At 49.9% G+C, this 24,569-nt stretch overlaps 1 protein-coding gene across 1 annotated transcript in view; it reads left to right on the top strand.

The window, feature by feature from the left end:
* Positions 1 to 24,569, top strand: part of LOC144826435 (transient receptor potential cation channel subfamily M member 7-like) — a 2,236,140-nt gene that overhangs the window by 1,812,878 nt on the left and 398,693 nt on the right. The window contains exon 30 of the mRNA XM_078684762.1: positions 19,779 to 19,819. Within this exon, the coding sequence (XP_078540888.1) occupies positions 19,779 to 19,819 (41 nt within the window). The remainder of the gene's footprint in view (positions 1 to 19,778; positions 19,820 to 24,569) is intronic.

Raw genomic sequence — 24,569 nt, 5'->3', positions numbered from 1 at the left:
GGGTAGGAGGGGAGGTCCAATTACTCCCAGACTCACCAGCCCTACCCCACCATCAGAGGCCACTACTAACGTGCCTTTAGACATTACCTCCGATGACATCACACTGGAGGACATAGGTACACTTCTTAGGTCCCTACTGAGTCCCCTTGAGGCTAGACTGATCAAGATAGAAGCTAGATTAGTAAACATCGAAAGGGCAACCGTCCAACTGGCCGATTCAAGGAAAATCAATAATAGTGGGACAAGTATATTAGAAGATGCACTGGGCCCAATGCCCACTAAGGGCAGTGGACCCTCCACAGCAATAAACAACTTACTCCCACCTGTAAATCCCCCCAAAAGCCCGCAAACCAAGCTAAATAAAGCCTCGCAACCACCCCTGGCTAACAAGGCACCCAGCCCAAACCAGCAACCAGCCATTGCTAATCCAAAAAAAATCCCACCACTGAAAGATAATGTTTCCCCTCAGCCTAACATCAAGGGTCACCCACCTCCCCCTGGAGAGAAATCAAACATGAACCGGAGACCAAAACTTACAAATCTCCCACCAGAAGCGGCACCTTACACCCTAGTATTGGCGGGGGTCCCCGAATTAAATTCTCCTACTTTCGAATCCACCAATTCACTGAAAAATAAAGTCATCAACTGGCTCTCGGTAAATAGACCACTTCCGAGAGGAACAACCAGTGATATTTCCATGGCTAGGAGGGTAACGTGGGTGGGCCATACTAGCAAATCTATCAGGGGAGACTGCATATTGGTCACTTTTAGAGACCCAAATACAGCCGCGTATATTTGCACCTGGGCTTCCGATGAGGATTTTGGCAGCACTATTCAACCACTCCCCCTCTCATTTTTTTATCCCTCAAATTTGTACGACTCAGAGGACTACAGATGGGGGCACCACCAAGAGTTGCTGGAGGGTTGGGGAAACTGCCATAGGGAGAGAACTGCCCACCCACAACACAGGGGCAGACAAGCAGAGCAGTTCCCCTTATATGGGGATGAGGCCAGTTGGGAAACTGTCACAAGAAGGAGGGGGGGATGGCAGATATAGGAGAGGATTTCCTGGCCCCCACAGAACACACTATCCTGCCTACCCATCTACCTTCAACAGATATAGTAGTCTAGAAATGGTAGACTGACTGGTGGCTGAAGAGGGGAGTGCCCCAGAAGCATCTCCCACAAATGAGATTATTATACCCACAGCCCCTGACATTGACCCCAAGGCACTTAGCATAGCCGAACCCAGTCAATCCTCAAGCAGGACGCATTCTATTCCATCCCCCGGCAATAAACCCATGGGCCCGAACTTCCCACCCATATGCCAACCGGTGCCTCTCGAGCCAACCCCCAGTATCTCTGTTGCTCCAGGACTATCACTTATCACCGTGATCTCCTGGAATGTGGCAGGTCTCTCCAGCAAATTAGCATGTACAGAGTGGGGTTCTTACATCAGCTCCAAAAACATACTACTCTTTCAAGAGACTTGGGCACGTGAGGAAATACCCTATCCGGGCTTTGCTTCTTTTTTCAAAGCCGCCAAATGGGGGGGCAAGGGCAGGCCGTCAGGGGGACTCACGACATGGATAGCCACGGATTTAGGATGTCAAGCCTCCTATTTTGAGACTGCCTCCGACGACATCCTGGCCGTCCTACTTGAGTGGCCAGATTCCACAAAGTTGCTAGTTATTAACATCTATTCTAGGCCAGTACCAAACCACAAAGAATCAGGGACCATAGGTGAGTTATCAGTGCTCTTGGAAGGAACTCCCACCGATTTAGCATGTGTGGTGGGAGGTGACCTTAATTGTCACTATGAACCACTCCTCGGATTACGTGATGGTCCTTCACACGAGGAAGACCTTTGCTGGTTTATCCCCGAGACAGTGGCACCACCTCCTAGGGCTTGGACCCCCCTGGCCCTGCAGATAACTGCCCTCACCCTTAACCTAGGTATAAGGGCGTGCAATGGCCGCTGTAAATCAGATATTCCCAGTAGCCATACTTACAACAAAGCAGGTAGTGAGTCTAGACTGGACTACATTATGGTCAAACTGTTTATGTGGCCAGCAATAGTTGACTTTAAAGTCACTGAAAGAACGGACAGTGACCACAATGCTCTGGAACTGACCTACACCTTGTATGTGGGGGAGGTCAACTCCCATGGATCGGATAATGGCAAGGCGGGTCTCCAACTCGAAAATAATCGGAGAAAAGTTAAGTGGGAGAAATTGGTTAATAACCCAGATAGAATACCTCGGCTATACGAAAGGATCATACCACTTCTAGAGAGAGCCCTCCAGCTAGGAAGTGAAGCTTCTGATGAAACCACCAGAGGCTATCTCGCACAAACACATGCAGACATTATTTCCACTCTAGAACAGGATTTGTTCTCATCTGTAGGGAAAAGGACAGGTCCCATATCTAAGTCATCATTGTACAATGCCGCTTGTAGGGATGCTAAGGCCCTCCTGCTACTTGCTATAAAGGGACGCCTTAATCGCGAAATAATCCGCGATAGGAGAAGATCATACAAAACCCTTCTTGCAAATGCGCGGGCTGAATGGGACCAAAATTATTGGGAGAATCTCACTAAGACACTAACAACTAGAGATTCTCGTAGATTTTGGCGCATAGTAGCTAATGGTACGGAGGATTTAGCCTCCGCCATAGAGCCCAATATAGCTGAATCGGCACGGCAGAACCACTTTGAGACATTATACGCGCTTGGGGGGGAAGACCAAAATGGCGATGGTATTCTAAATATAGCTAGTCCTACTGGGGCCGCTTTCACTGAAAAAGAGGTGAGGGAGGCCATTAAAAACCTAGCTGCAGGAAAAGCCCCGGGCTTCGATGGAGTCCCAGGGGATCTGTTCAAACAGGAACCGATGATATGGACACCATACCTCACACTGATATTTAATGCCATTTTGGGGGGAATGGAGGTGCCCGATACTTGGCGGGGAGCAGAGGTGGTCCCAATTTATAAAAAGGGATCCCCCTGCTTCCCGCGAACTATCGCCCTATCAGTCTCATTGACATATCACAAAAACTTTTCGGCAGACTGATTTTGAATAGATTGCAGGCATGGATAGAAGAGATGAACATTCTATCTCCCTACCAGGCAGGATTTAGGCAGGGCGTGTCAACCATAGATCAAATATTTAGACTAAATCTCCTTTACTGGAGAACAGCTGTAATCGAGGGCGGAACTCTTTACACCATTTTTGTAGATCTACGCGCCGCCTTCGATTTGGTACCCAGAGAGAGGCTGTGGAAAGTGATGGCGGAGCTAAACGTTCCAGGTGATATATTGGCAATCCTAATGAGGCTCCACCACAATAATTATGCCCGTGTAAGATGTGGCAAAGGTGGCAAGTTAACCGAAAGATTCCCCGTTCGCAGAGGGGTAAGACAGGGTTGTGTGCTAGCTCCGACCCTGTTCTGCCTCTTTGTGAACGGGGTGATTGCCCACCTAAACAGGATTGCCAACACTGACGCACCAAAGCTGACAGGCAGCAGGGTGCCTGCAATCATGTTTGCAGATGACACCCTGCTGCTGTCTAAATCCCCTATGGGGATTCAACGTATCCTGGACGGCTTTCTAGAATTTTGCTCTGAACACGGTTTAGAAATAAACCCACAAAAAACTAAATTTATGATCTTAAACCCTAACCCCCAAAATCGAGTCCCACCAAGGATAGGCCCTGTCCAACTAGAACGCGTGCGCAACATTGAATACTTGGGGATCACCTTAAACGAACATCTAACGTGGACGAGTCACCAGACTAAAGTGTCCATCAAACTGGCACAGTTGGCGGGTGGCATAATGCGTCTGGCGAACAAATTTTTCTATCGCCCACTAACCCCAATTATGCACATCTACAAAATCCAAGCACGGGCGGGTGTCACATATGGGGCAGAACTGTGGGGTCACTCCCAATCACACAACTTACAGTCTACAGAAAATAAATTCTTGAGGCAGGTTGTCGCCCTTCCCCAGAGCACCCCCCTATTCCCCCTCAGACTAGATCTGGGAATCCGACCAATGACAGAGGAGTTGGGACTTAAACCCCTAACCTTCTGGAGGCGGTTGTGGTGTAGCCCTGATCTCACAAACTATAGAGAGGAACTACAGGAATTCTTGGAGCTACGGAACACCAATAGGATCCCTTGGATGACCTATGTCAAGGGAATGCTAGAGGAGATAGGATACCCGGAACTATGGACGGATCCTGCAAACTCTTGTACAAAGACTCCAAAAAAGGTATTAGCGAGAGCATATTACGAACTGATGCTCACAAGGGCTATTAATGCTACGCGTGAAGGATCCTTGACACATTTGTTCCTGAAAGTGAAAGACTCCTATTGCCTTGAAGGCACCCTAGACGCAATCTCACCTGTAATAACGAGAAAACTATTTTTACAATGGAGATATGGATGCCTCCCACTAGCTTCATTCACAGCGTCATGGCAATCTCGCTCCACTGTAGCAACCTGTCCATTATGTGCTCACCAGAAGGAGGACGACGTGCACGCTGTCTTTTTCTGCAAAGGCTACGAGAGAAGTAGGAAACACTGGTTAGTCCCGCTACTCAGGAACTTGGGCTTCAGATCTTTCCAACCAGCCTACAGAGTTTTAAAATCTGACCTCTCTCCCACTCTAGTTTTCGCCTTATCGAAATTCCTGACTTCCATGTGGTACACCCGAACCCGAGCGATGAAAAGACTGGTATAAAAAAAAATAAAACTAGTTGAATGAAATATACTGATTTATTTTACCACTCGTTTTAACCATCTTAAATATTGGATCACTTCATGTTTAATAAGCTTTTAAGTTGTATATATGCTATGTGTCTTTTATGATCTGTGATCGAAATAAAGATTTTTGAAATGAAATATTTAAAAAAACAAAACAATTTATTGAAGTGTTATAGTACCACTTGAGCAAACACCCTGCATATATTTTCATGAAAGAGGCCATTGACACTTTTCCCAATTGGACAATATCGTTGTGTTCATTTTGTAGATACGAAAACAAAGACGAACAACAAAACTGTACGCAGACTCCCCCCACCGGTGAGCACGTATGATCACAGATATGAGTCTTAAAAAGGAGAACCCAATGTCCAATACCATGGCCCCAAACCTCTCCTGGTGCTGCTCTTCAGTGAGATTGCAAAGAAAGAGGGGGTAGGTCTATGCCCCTGCACATAGTCCATCGCGACCATATTTTCCTATGTTTCTGCAGGCAACAACGTGCCTGGAAAACCGCTCTGCACCCATGCAGTTTTCTAGTTCTTTCCGCCATTTCCCTATTGCTGGTGGTGATGTTCCCTTCCACAGTAGGGCAATGTTGCGTATAGCAATTGTCATTGAAAGGTAAAGTAAGTCCTGTTTATAGCTGTTCCCACCGATATCTCACTTATCTGTATTTGAAGTTGAATAGGCATGCTATGATTTGACAGGCTGGTGCCCCTGTCACAGGACCAGCCAGATATGGGCCTGCTCAACCCAGAACAGTGGACTTAAGGAGGCTTCCCCAAAGAGGATGTAAATATATTTTTTAAAGTTTTTGGGTCTCGCTGGAAATGCATCCGTAAGGATGCATCCAGCTGGAGACCAGTAGCGATCACTCTGGGAGGAATGACGGTCCGTAGGGTGCGCGAGCTTTTTCTCTCCTGGATTCGTGTGCGCGAACGCGCACGTCGCGTCCCGCGCCGTACACATCGCAGACAGACACTCGCTCACACACCCCCTCCCCCACAGTCACACACACGCACTCCAAGACACACACACACACACGCACACACGCACGCAGGCACACACACACATACACAGGCCGCCTCTCTCCCCCCCCACGCGCGCGCGCGCGTACATGCTTCCCCTCCCCCCCCGCCCGCCCGCCGCTCAGCAACGCACTCACCGGCTTCCTCTCCTCAGCTGCAAGGCCCGGCAGCAGGACTCTTCTTCCCTCCTTCGGCACCGGGGCGCAGGGTAGGCTCCTGCCTGCTCCGGTGCTCCAAACACGGCTCAAATCGCGGCTCTTCCGTGGGAGGCGGGGTAGGCTCCCGCCCTCCTACTTCCTGTTTCCTGTTGTCGGGCCGGCCTGCCTGACTTCCTGGTCGCAGGCCGGCAGAGTAACGAGGATGTTTTGCGGTATTTATTTATTTAATTATGCATTTTTATATAGCGCAGACTTTACCCGAAGGCGGTATTTATTTATTTATGTATTTATGCATTTTTATATAGCGCGGACTTTACCCGAAGGCGGTATTTATTTATTCATATATTTATGCATTTTTATATAGCGCGGACTTTACCCGAAGGCGGTATTTATTTATTCATGTATTTATGCATTTTGAAAAACGAATCTGACTTTGTGTAATACTTCAGTGAGGATATCTCATCTAACTTTCCTGTCTAATGTTTATCATTTGGGGCAGAGACAACACTATGCTAAGTGTTTGCAGAGAGTGCGCGCCTTTTATTATTACACAATAATGTACACATTTATTTTAAGACAAAAGATGTACAATATATTTTTTATTTCGTCTATAACGACCATCCACCAAATCTACAACGGATACAATATTTAACAGAACTGTGTGTAGATAATGCATTGTTTTTTTTCTCTGAAACCATGACTGTATGCGTGATCCCCTCCTTCGAGCCCCCGCCCCCTCAGATCCTCAGTGCATCCCAGTTGACGCACTGAGTTGGACATCCCTGTGTTCTGCATTTCATTGTGAAAGACATAACTATACAAGATCGTGTAGAAACAAAATGCTTTTCTACCATAAACTTCGGGGTGAAACTTAAAAGTTGGCATGATTTTTGTGAGTGTGTGTTTTATCTGACAGCACAGTTGTCATTTCATGCACAGTTGCATACACAGGGGCAGGAATGCTTGCTCTTAAAGCAGTGTAACCAGAACAGAAGGGCTTCAGAAACAGACGTGCGTGCACAACAGAGCTGCTCGCCTTTTAATTCACTTGCAAGAACTGGAGACATGATTTTAGTCTTTTTTTCCCCAGTTGTTACATAACGCCTTAATTCGTTCTGGGAAGCACTTGTAATGACGTTCGCCATTAAGAACCGGACGACGATTTCCCAGAGATCTTGCGGGGTCCAGTCCTGTTTTTTCATCCAGTCATCCCGGTTTGAGTCCATAGGTTGACTGGGTTTGCTTAACCCTGTGAAAGGTGAAGGCGAGGAAAGGTGTCCATTCACTCCCAGTACAAAGGAGCATGGAAGTCTATTCACTGGGCTCTGATAGCAGCATGTGGGTCATCCCTGACCCCTGGCCACCCTTGTTGCTGGTAGTAAAGGGCGTTGCAGTGAAAGGGACTGCGCTACACCACCCTCTCCCACTACAGATTACCCCATGAAGCAGACATCTCAAGCTCATTACATGTGGGTAATTCCTACCGGAAAAAAAATACTGCAGTATGGGAAGGGCTCTCCTACTGGGAGCTGCATCAGGAGGGAAGGTCTATGCCGTGAGCACCGCCATGTGATTGTGCACTGATTTATTTTGATTGCTCAGGCTGTATTAGTGCTGGTGCAATTTCATAATGTCATTTCTTCAAAACATTGATTGCACCATTGCAACACTGCACCACTATTTCTGGTGGACATAAAGTGCACATGTGAACTATAACAAAAATGTATCTGGGTTAAAATGATAAGACGAGCCAAATTTGCACATATATTTCTGGATTGCAGAGATTAACTTTAGTAAGATTTTTTACTTTCAACCACACTGCATTACAACATGGCACAAAAATAATAAAGCCAATAAATATTGTATAGGCAATACCTGTAGGGCTATGCCGATGATTGTTCTTTTAAAGTCTTTATAGCTGAGTGTGTGAATGGGTGATATCCTGAACCATGACATACCTCTGGTTACACTTGAGTGTGTTTGGGCTTTCCCGTGAGTCTCTGTGTCTGGCTTCAGGGGTGGCAAGGATCCGTGCTGAGATAGATGGCTGTCTGTATGCTTTTAACCCCGTGCACCATCCCAATCAATAGGATTAAATGCTACCTGGAAGGGGTAAACAACCTTTACAACGAAACTTTTACAACGACCTACCATTACAACGCAACTTTTACAACGCAAACTATTACAACGCATTGCTCTGGGGGGCGCTCTAGGATAGGGAATAGGTTAATTTACTATCCAACAACCTTCCCTACTATCCATGGGGACTGGAGTTGGAATAGTAAATTAAAGTATTCATTATCCAGCGCCTAAAAGCATTATGCGTTGTAATGGTATGCGTTGTAAAAACCACGTTGTAAAGGTAGGCATTCCTGCACTTATATTCGACTGACTTGAAATAGGGCGGTTAATGCCTCACTGTTCATTTGTGGGCACAGCTGTCTGTCACAGAATAAAGTCGTTCTTAGACAGCTGCTGTTCCACTTAATGTTACAAATACTATAGGTGTCACATTTGTGAAAGTTAAAACTATTGGCATTGTAAATGACAAAGCTATTACTTTAGCTATTACTATAGCTATTTTCACAACCAACACATAAATAAAAAAAATGTAATTCACAATACCAATGGCTCAAACTTTCCTAATGCGAGACCTATTGCATTGCAAATGCTTGTTAATTTAGTCAACCAAGCGGTCGGTGTTCGTTTTTCTGCGATACCCAGAATTTGCAAATTATTACAGTGTGATCTGGCTTCTATATCTTCCTATTTGATTATTGCCAGATCTTTTTCCATTTGCAGCAGTTTGTGTTTCTCTCTTTTGTCATGTCTTCAGTATCTGACGTATGCAGCATGAGTTGTCCAATGTGATCTCAGTGTGTATCTACTCTTCCTTCATACGATCTAGCCGAACCATAAAAGTGCCTATTTTGGGTCTATCTTTGTAGGAGAGTAAGGTCTGCTTCCTATGGTCACCCCCACTTTTTTTTTTTCACAACCAATTTTATTGAGCAAATGAGCATTGAGAATGTGGCATCTCCACAACCGAAGAACACCACGACAGTATCAAAACAGCAATTACATAGGCAGCAAATGCGAGAGTAGACTCATAAAATATGCGCAGTATAGAAACACCCCAAAGACCCACCCTAACCCACAACTCCACCCCCCCAGCCCCCCGGACACCCCCCAACCCCCCCCACCACACGTGCATAGAAAGCAATAAAGAAAAGCAAGTAGGTGCAGCGCCACCAGGGCAATGTTACTTCGGGCCAACAGTGTCACTGTGATCAAATGTCCTCCTCACGCTCCGCTGGGGGGTCCAGGAATAGACCACGATAGTCAGCCCAACGCTTCCAAATTTTGAAGTGCTTGTGAGGACAGCCCCGTGCTTCAAAGACCGGCCTCTCCAGACCCATGAAGTAATCCAGCCCCGCCTTCCAAGCAGAAAGGGGGGGGGCCCTCACCGCTTTCCATGCCCGGGCCAGGTCTCGCTTGGCCACAACCAGCCCCAAGAGCAGCAAATGGCGCTTATATATGTTACCCCCAATCCCTTCCATGATGTGCAGTAGGCCCAACCGGTGGGTACGAGGAAGATCCCAGCCCAGCACCTCAGCCAGGCAACTCCACACACCCCTCCAGAACCCAGTCAGCCGGCCACACGTCCACACAGTATGCAGTAAGGACCCAGGCACCGACCCACAGCGCAAGCATTCCGGGGATGCAATCAAACCAGCTTTCCACAATCGTTCACGTGTATAGTATGCCCGATGCAGGTACTTGAATTGAATGAGCCGAAGCCGGATAGCAATGGCAGTTCCACGTGGGGACTCCAGCGCCTCCCTCCAATCGTCTTCATCGAGGGGACCCACGTCCACCTCCCACGCCTCTCGAAGGGAGTGCAGGGTGGAGGAGCAGTGGACAACAAGTGTCTGGTATATCTTGGAGACCTTTCTGTCTCCCAAGTCTCCCATAAACACCTTGGCCTCGATCGGGCTAAACCCTGGCAAGGAGTCGAGACCGGCGATGCTCGGGGCGAGGGCATGGCGCAGCTGAAGGTAGCGGAAGAATTGGGACTGAGGCATCTGGAATTCCGTGCGGAGCTCCTCGAAGGATTTGAGAGCGGTGCCAGACACGACCTGGCCCAGTTGTGTAACCCCTATGGCCTCCCAACCCTCAAAGCCGGCCAGAGCCGCTAGCTCTGGGAGCAGACCATTATGCCAAAGCGGCGTCTCAGCCGTCAACTTGCCCCACCATCCCATGCGGCGCAAGGATTGTCGCCACACGGCAAAGACCACCCTTGTGACCGAGGGTAACCCACGACGCAGGCGAGCCGAATACAGGATGGTGTGGAGCGTATGGTCACCCATGAGTGACCGTTCCAGGGCGTAGGCCGGATCGCTTCTATCGCCATACCACCACTCATTAAGAACAAGTAACTGGGAAGCCTGGTAGTAGGAGAGGAGGTCCGAGGTGGCCAGGCCGCCACAGTAGGTGGACAGAAAACACGTCTTCAGTGCTACTCTGGCCGCACCCCCATCCCACAGGAAACGACCCAAAACAGAGTTAACCTGACGGAACCACTCCAGGCCGATGGGGTATGGGAAATTCTGGAGCTGGTACAGTAGACGCGGAAGCGCCACCATCTTGAAGATGGCCGATCTACCAAAGATAGTGAGCGGCATCCTGGACCAAGTTTTGACATCAGCCTGTACCCGTTTCCACACCGGCAGGACTCCACGCGCCCAGGCCACAACCCGCGACTCCGATAGAAAAACGCCCAAGTACTTTAGGCCTCCCGTCGCCACTCGCAACTCCGCAGCCCAGGGGTCGGCAACCACTCCGCCGCCCAGCACCCACAGGGTCGATTTGTTAAGGTTGAGACGGAGGCCCGAAGCCTCGCCGAACGCCCGCATAATCTCCAGAACCCGGGGGCCCGAGCGTTGCAGGTCGGTGAGAAAGAAGAGGACGTCACCCGCATACAGCGCAATTCTGTCCGCCAGGTCCCCATTCCAGACAAAGCCACACAATCGGGCATCCACTCGTACCCGCGACGCCAGGGGCTCCATGGCAAGGGCAAACAGATACGGGGACAGGGGGCAGCCCTGCCGAGTGCCACGTCTTATATGGAAACGCCCAGAGGTAGCTCCGGCCACACGGACCGAGGCCGTCACGTTAGTGTAGAGGAGACGGACATACGACAGGAAAACCGGCCCCAGGTTGAGGCGGGCCAGGAGGGCAAACAGATAAACCCAACTTACAGAATCAAAGGCCCTGTCCATATCTGCCAAGAAGAGTGCCGCCTGCTCATCGCTAGCTCCCATAGCATCCACTGCCGCTTGCGCCCGTCGGATGTTGTGTCGGGTGGCCCTCCCTGGCATGAATCCAGCCTGGTCTGGGTGGACCAGGTCAGTGATGTGGGGTAGCAGGCGGTTCGCTAAGGCCTTAGCCAGGATCTTAGCCTCGATGTTTAACAAGGAAATAGGCCGGTAAGAGTCGTATCTGTCCGGCTCCCTGCCCGGTTTCAAGAAGACCACGATCTCGGCATGGCGCCAGTCCGGCGGCATCTCCCCCTGAACCCGCGCCGCCTCCAGGGCACGCCGATAGTGGGGCCCCAGCTGGACGTGAAACTTTTTATAGAATTCGCACGGGTAGCCACTCGGGCCGGGCGCCTTCCCGGCATTCAGTTGACCAAGGGCCTCCCCGAGTTCCTCAGCCGTGAGCGGGGCGTCCAGGGCGGTCCTGGTCTCATCAGGAACGGCCCGCGGTAGCAGGTCGTCAAGATAAGCGGAGATCCCACCCTCCAATTGGTCACAAGGGGCGTACTGCGTCTCGTAATAGCGGGCAAAGCTGGCCGCCAATAGGGCCGGGTCAGTCATAACTGAGCCGTCCTCAGCCGTAAGACCCGGCAACACAAGAGGCTGGAAAGTCGCCTGACACAACCTGTGTAGCATAGTGCAGGATTTGTCGCCCCACTGGTATACCCTTCTGCGCGTGGCGAGCCACGCCTGCCGGGCTTCATCGTGTAAGACGGAGGCATACGATTGTTGGGCCTGTAGGAGCCGCCGCACCATGTCTTCGTCGCTCCCAAGACTACCACGCCGTTCCAACTCCTCTACACGGGCGGCAGCGGTCACAATGGCTTCCTGATGCTTCCGCCTAGCAGCCACACACCATGCAATATCAATACCCCGTAACGTGGGTTTCAGCGCCTCCCACACCACCATTGCATCCACATCACCCACAAGATTCTCACGCCAATAATGATCAATCGCCACGCGCAGGTGATGCACGTACTCGGGCCGCTGCAGCTGCCAGGACGACATCCGCCATCTAAACGGCTGTCGTTGGGAAGGGAGGGTCATAGTTGCCAGGACCGGGGAGTGATCAGACAGGCCCCTGGGGAGTATCACCGCATCCCTGACTCGACTCAGACAGGCACCCGGCACAAACAGATAGTCCAGCCTTGAAAAGGACCCATGCACCACCGACACAAATGTGAATTCACGCACAGCAGGATGAAAGTGGCGCCACACATCAACCCATCCCAGGCCACTCGCAGTCGCGCTCAATCTGGTGGGAGCAGCAGCGGGGGGGGGGGATCCACCACAGCCGACGCCCGCCTCCGACGATCCAGGCCCACATCCATAACCTCATTCCAGTCACCTCCCACCATGGTCAGCACCTCCGGAATCTCATCCCACAGCGCGAACAGCCGCTCAGACAGGGCCCATTGGAGAGGGGGAGGGGCGTACACGCTACCAAACACCACCTGTTCAGTACCCAGCTGGCCCTTGATGAAAACAAAGCGGCCCTGAGGGTCTATCCATTGCCTCTCATGCACATAAGCCACCCTGCGGTGCACCAGGATAGCCACCCCCCGCGAGCCCCTTGTAAACCCGGCATGGTACACTTGTTGAAATCCAAACCTCTGGAGGCTAAGGGCCTTGGAACCCAGCATGTGGGTCTCCTAAAGCAGCAGCACATCTACCATCTCCCTCTTCCCCCATCGTAGCACAGCCCCACGCTTGATTTTATCCAAAATTCCTCTCACATTCCATGTCACAACACGCAGGGCCTTAGGAGGAGACATAGTCACGGCATCAGCCATAGTCAATACAGGGACCAGCACCCGGCCCTCCACACCACCCCGGCGCACCCCACAAAACAACAAAATCAACGATCATAGGCACGTGTGGTCCCCCCCTACCCCTACCAATACTCAGCAACCCCCCCCAGACCCAGGCCCCCCCAACCATTAGCAACCAAAGAACATCCCCCCACGCCCCACTCCCCCCACCCCAATACCTCAGAGAACATTGAAGTATCTGTCGCGGCATGGAAAGACCCGGGTCCAGAACAGAGAACCCAGGGCCCGCCATACCAATGGATCCCAACACCCCAATCAACACACACACACCACCCCCCCCACTACACTCACAACCGTGAGGGTCAGAGGCCCACAAAAGGTGCCTCCCGAGCCCTACCGTGCTCCCGCTAAAAGCAATAGGAGTCAGTAACCGGGAACAGACTGGCATAGGGAAGTCAAAAGAGAACAGTCTCACCAGCCTATGAAGGGCAACTCAGGACTCAGCAACAAGGCCCAGTCCCACCAGTGTTCAACTGCCGGCATCAGAGTGTTCCGAGTCCCTCGCACCACTCGTCTGCGATGCACTAGCAGAGGCCGCCCGCCTCCGAGACCGGGACCTCCGGTGTCGACCCCTCCGGTTCTGGTGGTTCGTCCGCTCCGGCGATGACCTCTGGGACCCGCCCGGATTCAGACCTGGCTGGGGATGCGGCCGGAGCTGCACCGTCTCGTCGGTCCAACGGAAAACCTCCTCAGGTGAATCAAAGAAATGCGTCCTGGACTGGTGTACCACTCGCAGACGGGCCGGGTATAGGAGAGAGTATTGGAGCTTCAAGCCCCTCAACTTGGCCTTGGCGGCCACAAAGGATTGTCTCTGCTTCTGCACCAACCTCGTGTAGTCGGGAAAGATCATGATGGTACGATTTTCAAAGGTAAGCGAGCCTTTGGTCCTTGCCTCCCGCAGGATGACATCGCGGTCGTGATAATTCAACAGCCGGGCTATGACTGACCTGGGACGCTCACCCTCCGGTGGCCGCTGGGTTAGGGCCCTATGCGCCCTCTCGATAACGAAGCACGTGGACAGCACCCCTTCGGGGAGCCAACTCTCCAGCCACCGGGTCAAGAACCCCTCCATGTCGTCTTTCTCGCACCTCTCCGGAAAGCCAATAAAGCGGAGGTTGTTCCTCCGTGCGCGCCCCTCGGCATCCTCCACGCGGGCCGCCAAAGTCTTCTGGACTCCCTCCACCTCCGCCAACCGCTTCTTCAGGGCGCTGATGTCCGTTTCGGTCACCGTTATCCGGGACTCGGCCTCGGTGATCCGACCCACCGCATTCCGGAGGTCCTGGCGCAACAGCGCGACATCTTCTCCCACCGCTCCGATTTTGGCATCGAGCGCATCCCGGGATTGGGTGATGGCCGCCAGGATCGCCGCATTGTCCGGCCCAGGGCCACCGCTGCCACCGGCCGCCCCGGAGCCACCACTAGGCCCCGTGAATTTATCGATAGGGCCATGCTTAGGCGGGCCGCCACCTCCGGTTCTGGTCATGGCCCAACACGGGCTCGCCGGGACCGCTCGCCGGGCAAGGCCGGCACTCCTTCCAACAAGGCTCAGGACCCCCCAGGTACTGCCACTAGCGTTGGAGGCCCCAGGCCCCTGAAGAGAACTGCAGAGGGAGAGTCCCAAGAGGCCAGCCCAGGCCCGAGGCCACGAAATCCGAGGACCGGTCTCACCCAGGCGGGACAGGCCGTCCCGGCGTTGATCTCCACAAATGTCTGCCCAAGGTGCAGGAACGGGGAGGCGCTGCCGTGGTCAGAGGGCAATCGTAGCAGTAGGGGTACTGAGTCAGGAGCGGTGCAGCGGACCCCACCGCCACCCGCAGGCCCACAGCCGCCGCCGGGCGTCACTAAACTCGGGAGCCCCGGTCTCCAGCCGGTCACCAGGCCGCTCCTCGCTGGTGCCTCCCCCGGACTGTAGGGGAGAGAGGTGTCCGCCCAAGGCACAAGGATGAGGGGCGCCGCCGCGGTCCACCGGCAGCCGCAGCAATTGGATGGAGCTAGGAGCCGTGCAGCTGAAGCCGTCACCACCCGCGAGCCCGCGACCTCCGCCGGGCGTCCCGAAACTCGAGGACCCCGGTCTCCAGCCGGTCACCAGGCCTCACTCCGTCTTTGCCTCCCCGGGATTTCAGGGGAGAGAGGTGTCCACCCAAGGCACAAGGATGAGGGGTGCCACCGCGGTCCGCGGGCAGCTGCAGCAGTAGGGCGGAGCCAGTAGCGGCGCAGCTGAAGCCGCCACCACCCGCGAGCCCGCGACCACCGCCGGGCGTCCCGAAACTCGAGGACCCCGGTCTCCAGCCGGTCACCAGGCCGCAGGGCGCCGCCGCCTCCCAACGGGCACAGGAGAGAGAAGAGTGCAGGATCGGTACTCCGGAGCAGGCAGGGGACTCCACCAGCTTCGCGCCAGTCGCCGGGAAGCAGTATCGGGCTCGGGGACCAGGATAAGTGAACGAATTAAGGTCGGGCCGGCGGGAGCTCTACAAAGCTGCGACCGCCATCATCGCCCGGCAAGCCACGCCCCATCGTCACCCCCACTTTTTGGTTTTGCTTTACTGGTTTTCGACTTAGATGTGGCTGTGGACCTGCTAATCAGACCCACAGCCCAGATGCACTCTCTCTAAATTCACACCATGTACCCTAGGTACATCCACAATTGGGAATTGGCTCACCTTATCAGCCCCTGTAGAAGTGTACCCTAGGTACTCGGGTCATAGGTGTAACCAAGGCCTACCAGGGGCTGCAGCATGTATTATGCCACCCCTGGCAGGCCACTCAAACTTACACAACTGGCTGATCACTCAGCTGGGGCAAGGTCGTGTAATCACCCCTTGCTTAGGTATAGTATTCCTATATCTACCCTTAAATATAGACACACAGTAACCTATAAGTCACTCCTATGGCAGGCCTTAACAATCCTGGAGGCAGAGTGCTTGGTTATGTGTGAGATGGTGCTCTAGCATGAGCTGAGCCTGTCTGCAGCTTTCGGAACCATGTCCTTATAGCTGTTCTATGATATTGCCATACCATATACTCTTAAGTGCATTATATTCCTCGCGGTTGAATGCTAACTTTGGTTTGGCTTTATCTAAACATGTCGTGTAAGGTGTCATACGCTTTGGAATACTACCCCCTCGCCAATTCTGGCAACGGGGGTAGCATTCCACCCTTCTAGAGGGAGAAGACATGTTGAAACTACTGTACCTGGTTAAAGTTAACCAGAGCCCCAGCATCACAAAATGGATGCTGCTGCCACAGACACAAGTCTGACCTCCTGCCCCTGGGAGTCCTTCCAGCGAGGGAGGCCTGGAAAATAGGTTTCCTGCCTGGAGAGGTGTGAGCACCACCCCAGACAGGATTTTGTGTATTGGGACAGGGAGGGCTGAAAAGAAACAGACACTGCCTGGGGCACACTAGGTGCTCCATGCATAGTCCAGTTCAAACCGGTGCTGGGGCACTCCAGCCCCAGCTCTGGCGCGAAACTGGACAAAGGAAAAGGGGTGTAACCACCTCCCTTCCTGGTCCCACCCATAGGAGGGACCTAGTGAGTAAACCAGCCCCCTTTAGTTGTATAAAGATAGGAGCTGACCCAGGAGACTTTAGATTTATCCTGATGAAACTTTGATACGAAACTCTGGACCCTTCGACATTCAAACCGACTTGAAGACTGAAGAATCTCCCTTGTGGCCAAGGAGTGACCACCCTGGGCAACCAGGCACCATCCAGCAACTCGGCGGCTTGCTTTGTCCCCGTTCCCGCCGGAACTCGAGCGCAGAGCCTGACAAGACCTCGACTCCAGGACTCCTCTGACCCCACTACACGACTCCAGCACAGATGAGCTCCGTGGAAGGCGTCGGAATCCGTGGAACCAGGCAACTTGGAAAGTCTTCAACTTGCTAACAGCGCAGCTCCTGAGGCATCCTCGAAGATGTGCCCTGGGGACTGAGACACCCCGACACCGAGCTCCACTTGCACCGAAGACCAGCACTCCACGAGATCTGCGTGGGGCCCTTTTGCTTGTGTTCTGCACGTCGCGTTGTCCGGTTGCTAGCCCGTTGGCTAGTAGCCCTCTGACGACGATCCTTGAGAAAATCCATTGCTGGTCTGGTTGCTCCAGACTTGCACTTGCTTCCCTGAAAAGGTGAAGTACCTCAGACCCTCCTGGTCTGCACCAGAAGCTCTTTGTGTATCCTGCGTAGGTTGCCTTTGCTTAGGCTTGTTGGCTCCAATCTTGAAGTCGACCCCTCCATCTGCGAGAACCTTCGTGGGACAGCTCCTCTCCAGCACCTGGTCGTCCTCGACGCCTCCTGGTCTGCGTGGCTGCAACGACAAGCTTCATATCTGCACCTGATTGCTCCTCAACGACGTCTGGTTCCTCCCTGGTTCCACCCGGTCACTGGCTAGTGACCTAGACTCTGTCCCCTCTGCTTTCAGGTGCTCTTCATCCTAGATCCACCCTTGGATCCACCCGGACATCTTCCTCCTGGTCGCCTGCAGCATCTTTCTTCAAGGCTCCATTGAGAACAACTACGAAACCCGACACACTTTCACACCTATGCACCTGCAGCCCGTGGGTGAGGTAACGCTAGTACTTCGGTGCTCCAGTAGGGATTGACTATCCTAGTGTCCAGATTTACTAGTTGTTTCCTCCTAGCTAGACCGGAAGTGTCCTAAATCTTCATTTACTTACCTTCTAAGTTCCCATTGACTTAACATTGACTCCTACGTGTGTGTAAAGACACTGCACGCGCCGCCTGTGGGCCTCCTACTCCTAACCTAAGGGTCAGATAGTGTAGCCCCCGCGATTCCCTAGGCCCTAGGCCTTCTCCTTTCCCAAGTCGTGGTCCTTATACCACTTACTTAGTATATGGTTTTATGCGACCCTAGGGCCTAACTGTAAATTGTGCTATTTAAAGTATTTCTAAGTGTAACTTGTTATGTGCTTTTGCCTCTGACCTCATAAAGAGTTCAGAGGAGTGTGTTAGTGAATAAATACATATGTATTTTATATATCTCCTGTGTGGTGTCCTTTCATTTGATATTCAAGGGGTTACATATGGTTTAGGTTTAGGTTTGTTTATTCTACAGTTAATAAAAACTCACAATTTTAAAACGTACAAATATTAAAAGTCGTTAACTTTTTTAAAACAAAAAGGAGCTGTGGCTCGAGTATTTAAGAGCGTAAAAGTCTCAGCTTGGGTTACATAAGAACCAGTGGGGTTTACGTGGCCTTGATGCTTCCAAATTTCAAGAACGAAGATAGCCAGGGGTGTTTACTTTGTTATTGTTTGGCTAATGCGTTGAGTAAACCCTCTGGGTTACATATGGTAAAACAGCTGGCTTTACACCCCCTCAAGAGTCTTTTAGCCTAAGACTGTTCTGTCCACGCTACCACTAGGATAGCTGGTCTATAAGGTTGACTTACAACCATCACCATAAGGGTTGTTTGGACTGGTGCAAGGTGCTCACTAGAATAGTGAACATCATATACCAGGCCAACTTCTCCCAATCTTCTCCAGACTGATTCATGCCAAGTAATGGGTGTCTGAGGTCTTAGTAGTTCTGCATTTTTTTTTATCCGTGGCAGGGTCCTCCAGCACAGCTTGTGCAGCAAGTTTCAAGTAGTAACTTTGATTGCTTACTGTTGTTTTTCCCCATGAGTAGTTCCATATCATGTTGGGGGGGGGGGGTCAATCGCTACTACGCCCACTGCGACGTGGTTACACTGAGGGCTGCACATCCTTTTTGTGACTGTCTATTTTTTGGATACTATGTTTTGTGGCCAAGACCCTGGCCAAATTGTACAGGCCTAAGGGACCCTTCAGCAGAATCCCCAAAAGCCTTGTCTTTACTCCTGTCAGTATGGGCAGTCCTGCCTCACCTCACCACATGGCACCGCAAAATGGTACCACACCTCGCAGTCAGCTCAGGCATCTTGGCCTAGCACCTCTTCTCTGCACTACGAGTTTGCCACTCCCACAGTTCGGGTGACTTTATGCAGAATTTTCATGAAAATTACAGCCATTTTGAGTTATTTTTTAGGTATTCATTAACAGATCTTGGCAGAGTCTCTGTAGTAGTAGGCCATCTTGCTGCTGTGCCCCATTTCTCTTCAAGTAGAGGACAAGTTTGCAGACTTTTTCAACTTCCTATTTTTCAGATGAGAAGTGCCACCTTGTCTAGAGATATTTGTAGTCACTTCATTGTATTGAGGCAATGTGTAATGTGGCTAAGCAGAAGCTGTCTTAGTTTTGAAGTAAGCAATTTCACATTACGTTCTAATCATCATCTCCTGGTCATTAGAATTTAAATCTTGCAAATCACTGACCCCGGTCAGTTTTTTACTTTATAGATGGAATGTAGATTTATTGCACATATTTAGGAGAGTAAAAGGGATCATAGACTGCTCTGACCAAGTAACCATCAGAAAGTCATTGAGACATTGAGAGTCAAAGAGCCTTGTTTTCAAAGCAGTAGGTCAAGAGTATGTCTTTTGATATGAGTTGGTTTTTCGAAAATTAGTTAAGGTTTGTTGGTGTTTATAGTTAATTGTAGTTAATTGTAGATCTTACTGAATAGAATATATTTTAATATGTTGACTAAATTGATGTATTTTGAATTATACTTAATGTATGTGTGGTGTTGATAAATAATACCCATGAACATTTGTAACTTTTGCCATTTTCACAGGATTGGTTGCAAGGCAGACCATCTTCAAACAGCAAACCAATGTAAGTATTGCCAGATTCATCTGCAAAAGAGGTTGTTATGTTAGACTTGACAGCCACACATTAGTGAAATATTGAATTAAGGACACAGCAGTCTCATTTTTGTAGTAGACATTTGCGATAATAACTCTTATTTGATTTCATAGGAAAGAAAACTTAAGTATTGTTTATAAAGTGTTTTTAAACTGAAGAACATAAACCTAAATCCAGAGAGCACCCTTATTTCGTCCTCTATTCCCCAGCACTCTGCTTGTAAAATAGATCATTCTACTTCTACATATTTTCGGAACCTCCTGAGGCACAGCCGGGAGTAGGCAGAACGTAGCGCATTGTTTGTTTTAACTTGTAAAAAATTGCTTTTTAATACTCACTCACCTAGCCTTCCTGACACCCGATTACTGTGTGCAGGCACCCCTTACACAGCGGAACGAGCGCTGGAGAGGGAGAAATCGCCGACCTACTTCACCCGCCATTGCCCACGCCGAGACAGGGACACGCCCACTTCGAGGCCACGCCCCCTGCAACTAATACAAAAAGCGCGCTGAATCACTAGCGCAGCAGATATTTTCCGCTCCTCCCCCAAGCTGTTTTTGCCCACCTGTTGGAGTGCCTTCGGTAATCGTCGCACCACAACTCCCACAATGCCATATGTTAAGGCAAAGACGGGCCAGTGTAATGGGGGAGAGACAAATGATGTAAACAGTTCTGTAGTGGTAACCAGGAACAGCACAACGTCATCAATATAAGGCAGCAGGGGGGGCACTTACCGGGACATTTCCGTCAGGTGTTGGGTGCTGAGGAAGGCTTATGCGTCGAAATGCATTCGCCGCCACCAGACTGTTCCTTTCAATAAAGCCTCTCCAAAAGAATCTCCTCTGGGTTCTGCCTTCTTCCTTGCGTGGAGGGTTTTGTGCGTATTTCTTGTGCTAGCCAGCAGCGCATTTCGGAACCCCTGTCACGTTTTGGGAAAGAGCGACACTGGCCCTGCTTCATATATATATATATATATATATATATATATATATATCTGAAAGAAACAGTTATTTATAGATTCCTTACCTTAAAATATTCCCCAGGCGTAAGACTGGATCCAGAAAGTATTTGTCAGTAATACACCTGCCCGTTGGTAGGTGGCGTTGGTCGACTCTGCGCACTTCGCTGGCGTCGTGGTCCCCGGTATGACGTCGCAGAGGTTACTTAGATGCCGCCCTCGCGTGCTGACGTCCATTCTTTCTTTTTCCGCACTTTGACTGACTTTTTGTCGACTTCTTTTTGAGTCCTCACGACTCCTGGTGCACGAGGGATGCCTGGCTTCAAGGCATGCGGTTCCTGTGAACGACTGATGCCGGTGACGGATCCGCACTGTGTGTGCCTAAACTGCCTGGAGCTCGACCACGACCCCAAGTCGTACTCCGACTGCCGATTCATGGCCCCAAAGTCTTTGCTGGAGCGATCCCAAAAGCTCCTTGTGGCCCGGCTGACGGCTCTGTATCGCTCAAGGTCCCGATCGCGAGGGAGGTCTCGAGACCATTCGAGGAGCCATCCCCACTCATCTTCGAAGTCTTCACACTTGGGGTCGGGTAGGTCGAAGCACAGTTAGAAGAAGTCGAAGAAGCATCGTTGCTCTTCGACTTCCCCTCATCCGTCGGCCGATGCGATGAAGGGTGCCGGTGGTGCCACTCCCACGGCTCCACGTGCGGAGCCTTCAGGGTTTACTCCAGCCTTCCCTCCCTTCCCGGGACCAGGAGCGACCCCTGCCCTGCTTCCTCACTTTTACGAAGCGATGCACACCATCTCCGGGTAGTCCGACTTCGCCGTTGCGCTTTCGGGCCCCGCGGACTTGGTTGGGGCCCTAGGCCTTCGACACCGGCGGCTCCATCCTCGGGTCCGCTGGGCTCCCTTGGCTCCAGGTCTGGATCCGGATCAGCGCCGGTTGACCATGTGACACTTCCACCGACACCGCTTCCACCGGCACCACGTCCGCAGTTGGCGCTGGCTGGTCCTCCAGCCGACGTCGACCCCGGCTTACAACCCAATGTAGATACAGAGCCGGACCGGCATCGACTGACACCGGACCCGATGCCGATGGGTAATGTTGTGCCCGTATTCCACCCTGGCCATTTTCATCTAAATTGGCAGCCAGAGGAGGGTGAGGAAGACTGGGAGGGGTCTGAAGACCATTTATCTGCCTAGATTGATTATGAGCAGGACTGGAGAGAGGAGCTGGGGGATACCAGTGGACTGGATATCTCCCCAGACCTAGGCATGTTGTCTCCTCCTTCCGTGTCTACGGAGCAGGGAGCATCATACGCAGTGGTGTTGCGTAGGGCAGCTGAGACTCTCCACCTTGAGCTTCCTATGGTGGTCAGGTCAGAACTAACCTCCTGACAGAGGTGCTTCAGCTGGCAGCGAGCTCTTCGGAGCCCCTGCTGCTTCATTGAGGCCCTTACCAACATCCTTTTGGGCACTTGGTCAAGGCTGTTGTATTAATCAATCCAGGAACAGGAATAATTACATTGAGAAGTTTATTTCATACACAGGAAACAGGTCCGTCCTCATCAGCAGTAGTGGAAGAACTGACTGAGGCAGAACCTGGTACAGCATGGAACACTTAACATTCTGATTCCATACTTTAAATACATACAAGATATAAACACATCCCTCTTCGTACAATAATATTAAATTAGAATTCAATAACTTATACCTTAACAAAGTCTAACATACTATTATTTCATATTTCATCCAGACACAAAAAATATAAAACAATTAATCCTAACACCTACCCCCCCCCCCCTTAAATAAAAGTAACAAAAAAAAAAGTATACTACTACAAAATCTTTTAACCACATAGGTAAATTCCTTTTTCTTCCACAACCTCTCTCTAAACTATTCCTTCTCTCTACAATCTCCACCTCATTGAGTCCGCTAATCACATTTCAATTACTTGTAGGTAATATATTCAGACCAAAGGGGATCAATAGGAACATTATGTCTGATTCCATCTACTGAATTTCCTCTTGAATTTTTTCTACACAACACAACTCTTTTCAAATTCCAAACTTTGCCATTCTCTACACGAATTGCATTGTTTAGAATTTCAATTACCTTTATAGGTTCAAAAAATGTACTCAACCCTTTTGTGACTTTTTTTGGTTTCCTAATTCTCACCCAATCCCCCTACATTGATTTTGGGATCAGAAACATTTTTGTGTAAATTATAAAATTCTTTTGTTTTGTTCTTCTCCACAGAAATTCTTTCCCTAACCTCCTGTGGTGACCATTCTAAAACCGAACATTCTTTTAGCCAAGAAGGAGTAAACTTACATCAAGGAGATCTTCCCGGCATCATTAAGAAGGGTGACAATTTTGTTACATCATTCCTAGTAATTCTGTACGCCCATACAGCTTTCTTAACAGCGACTTTCCAGTCGAGATTATTGTTAAGAGCACCTTGAATTGCACCCTATTAAACCTTTCTCCGGTTCCGTTTCCACTAGGATTGTACAGAGCAGTAGTTTTGTGTTTTACGCCTACTCTATCAAAATATTCTCTAGCAGCAAGAGAAGTAAATTGTACTCAGTTATCACTTAGAAGTGTGATAGGTATACCTTCCGAGATAAAAAACTTGATCTAAAAATTGTAACACAGTGTTAGTATCTCCACAATAGGCCACTTGGTGAATAAATCCATCAAAACAAGAATATATTCTTGAAATTCACCAATTGGTCCCATTATGTTGATGGCAACGTTATCCCAAGGTTGATTAGGAATACCTACATCTGACATAGAAGGATTGAGAGTGCAAAATGTTTTATCAGCAGTAGAACAAAGTGCACATTCATTTACAAATTTTTCAATTTGTTTGTCAATGCATGGCCACCAAAATGATTCCTTCACTACATTTTTCGACCTAACCACACCAAAGTGACCTTCATGACATCAATTTAAAATAGTATTCCTCATACCAATGGGAGGAATGTTTTTACAACCTCTTAAGAAAATGTCATTCTCAATAGGCAGTTCAGATCTCACATCCCAGAAAGCTCTGCATTCTTTAAATAGCAACTGTTTTTTCGGCCAACCCTCAGACATATGTTTTAAACCATAAGGAGATCATTGTCTTTGGATTGTTCTACCACCCAATCCTCATGCTTAATGGCAGATAACACGGAATCATGTACTAAAGCTACTTTAAAGTCGCCCCATGGGTCATCTTCACATGTTTCTAAAGGGTTAGGCAAATGAGACAAGAAATCTGCAATCAAATTGTCTTTTCCTGGTACCATTTTGTACGTATAATCTTTCATTCTCATGGAAAGACGTGCCTGTCTTGCTGAAGCAGAGGAAATTCCTTCAGTGGAGAGTAATTTAACCAATGGTTTATGGTCAGTTCTTAAAACAATTGGTATGCCCCAAATGAAAGCTCTGAAATGATCAAGAGCCCGAGCACAGGCAAGTGCTTCACGTTCAATTATAGGGTATTTTTCTTCAGAAGGTGAATAATATTATCTTTTCCTTACCATCACCATCTGCTTGGGTAAGCACTGTTTCTAGTTCTTTATTATTTGTATCGATTGTAATAAATGTATCAGAACATGGGTTAAAACTCGAAAGATGTGGTACTTTATCTAAGTACTCCTTGATGTATTGAAACTCTTCTTCGCATAAATAATCCCAATTGAACTTCACATGTTTTTTTAAAAGTTGTCTGATGTTAAACACCTTCCCTGCAAAATTTGGCACAAACTTTGCA

Source organism: Lissotriton helveticus, chromosome 3_2 (genome assembly GCF_964261635.1).
Source record: "Lissotriton helveticus chromosome 3_2, aLisHel1.1, whole genome shotgun sequence".
In the NCBI taxonomy this organism is placed as follows: Eukaryota; Metazoa; Chordata; class Amphibia; order Caudata; family Salamandridae; genus Lissotriton; species Lissotriton helveticus.
This window is presented reverse-complemented; position numbering and strand designations above follow the sequence as displayed.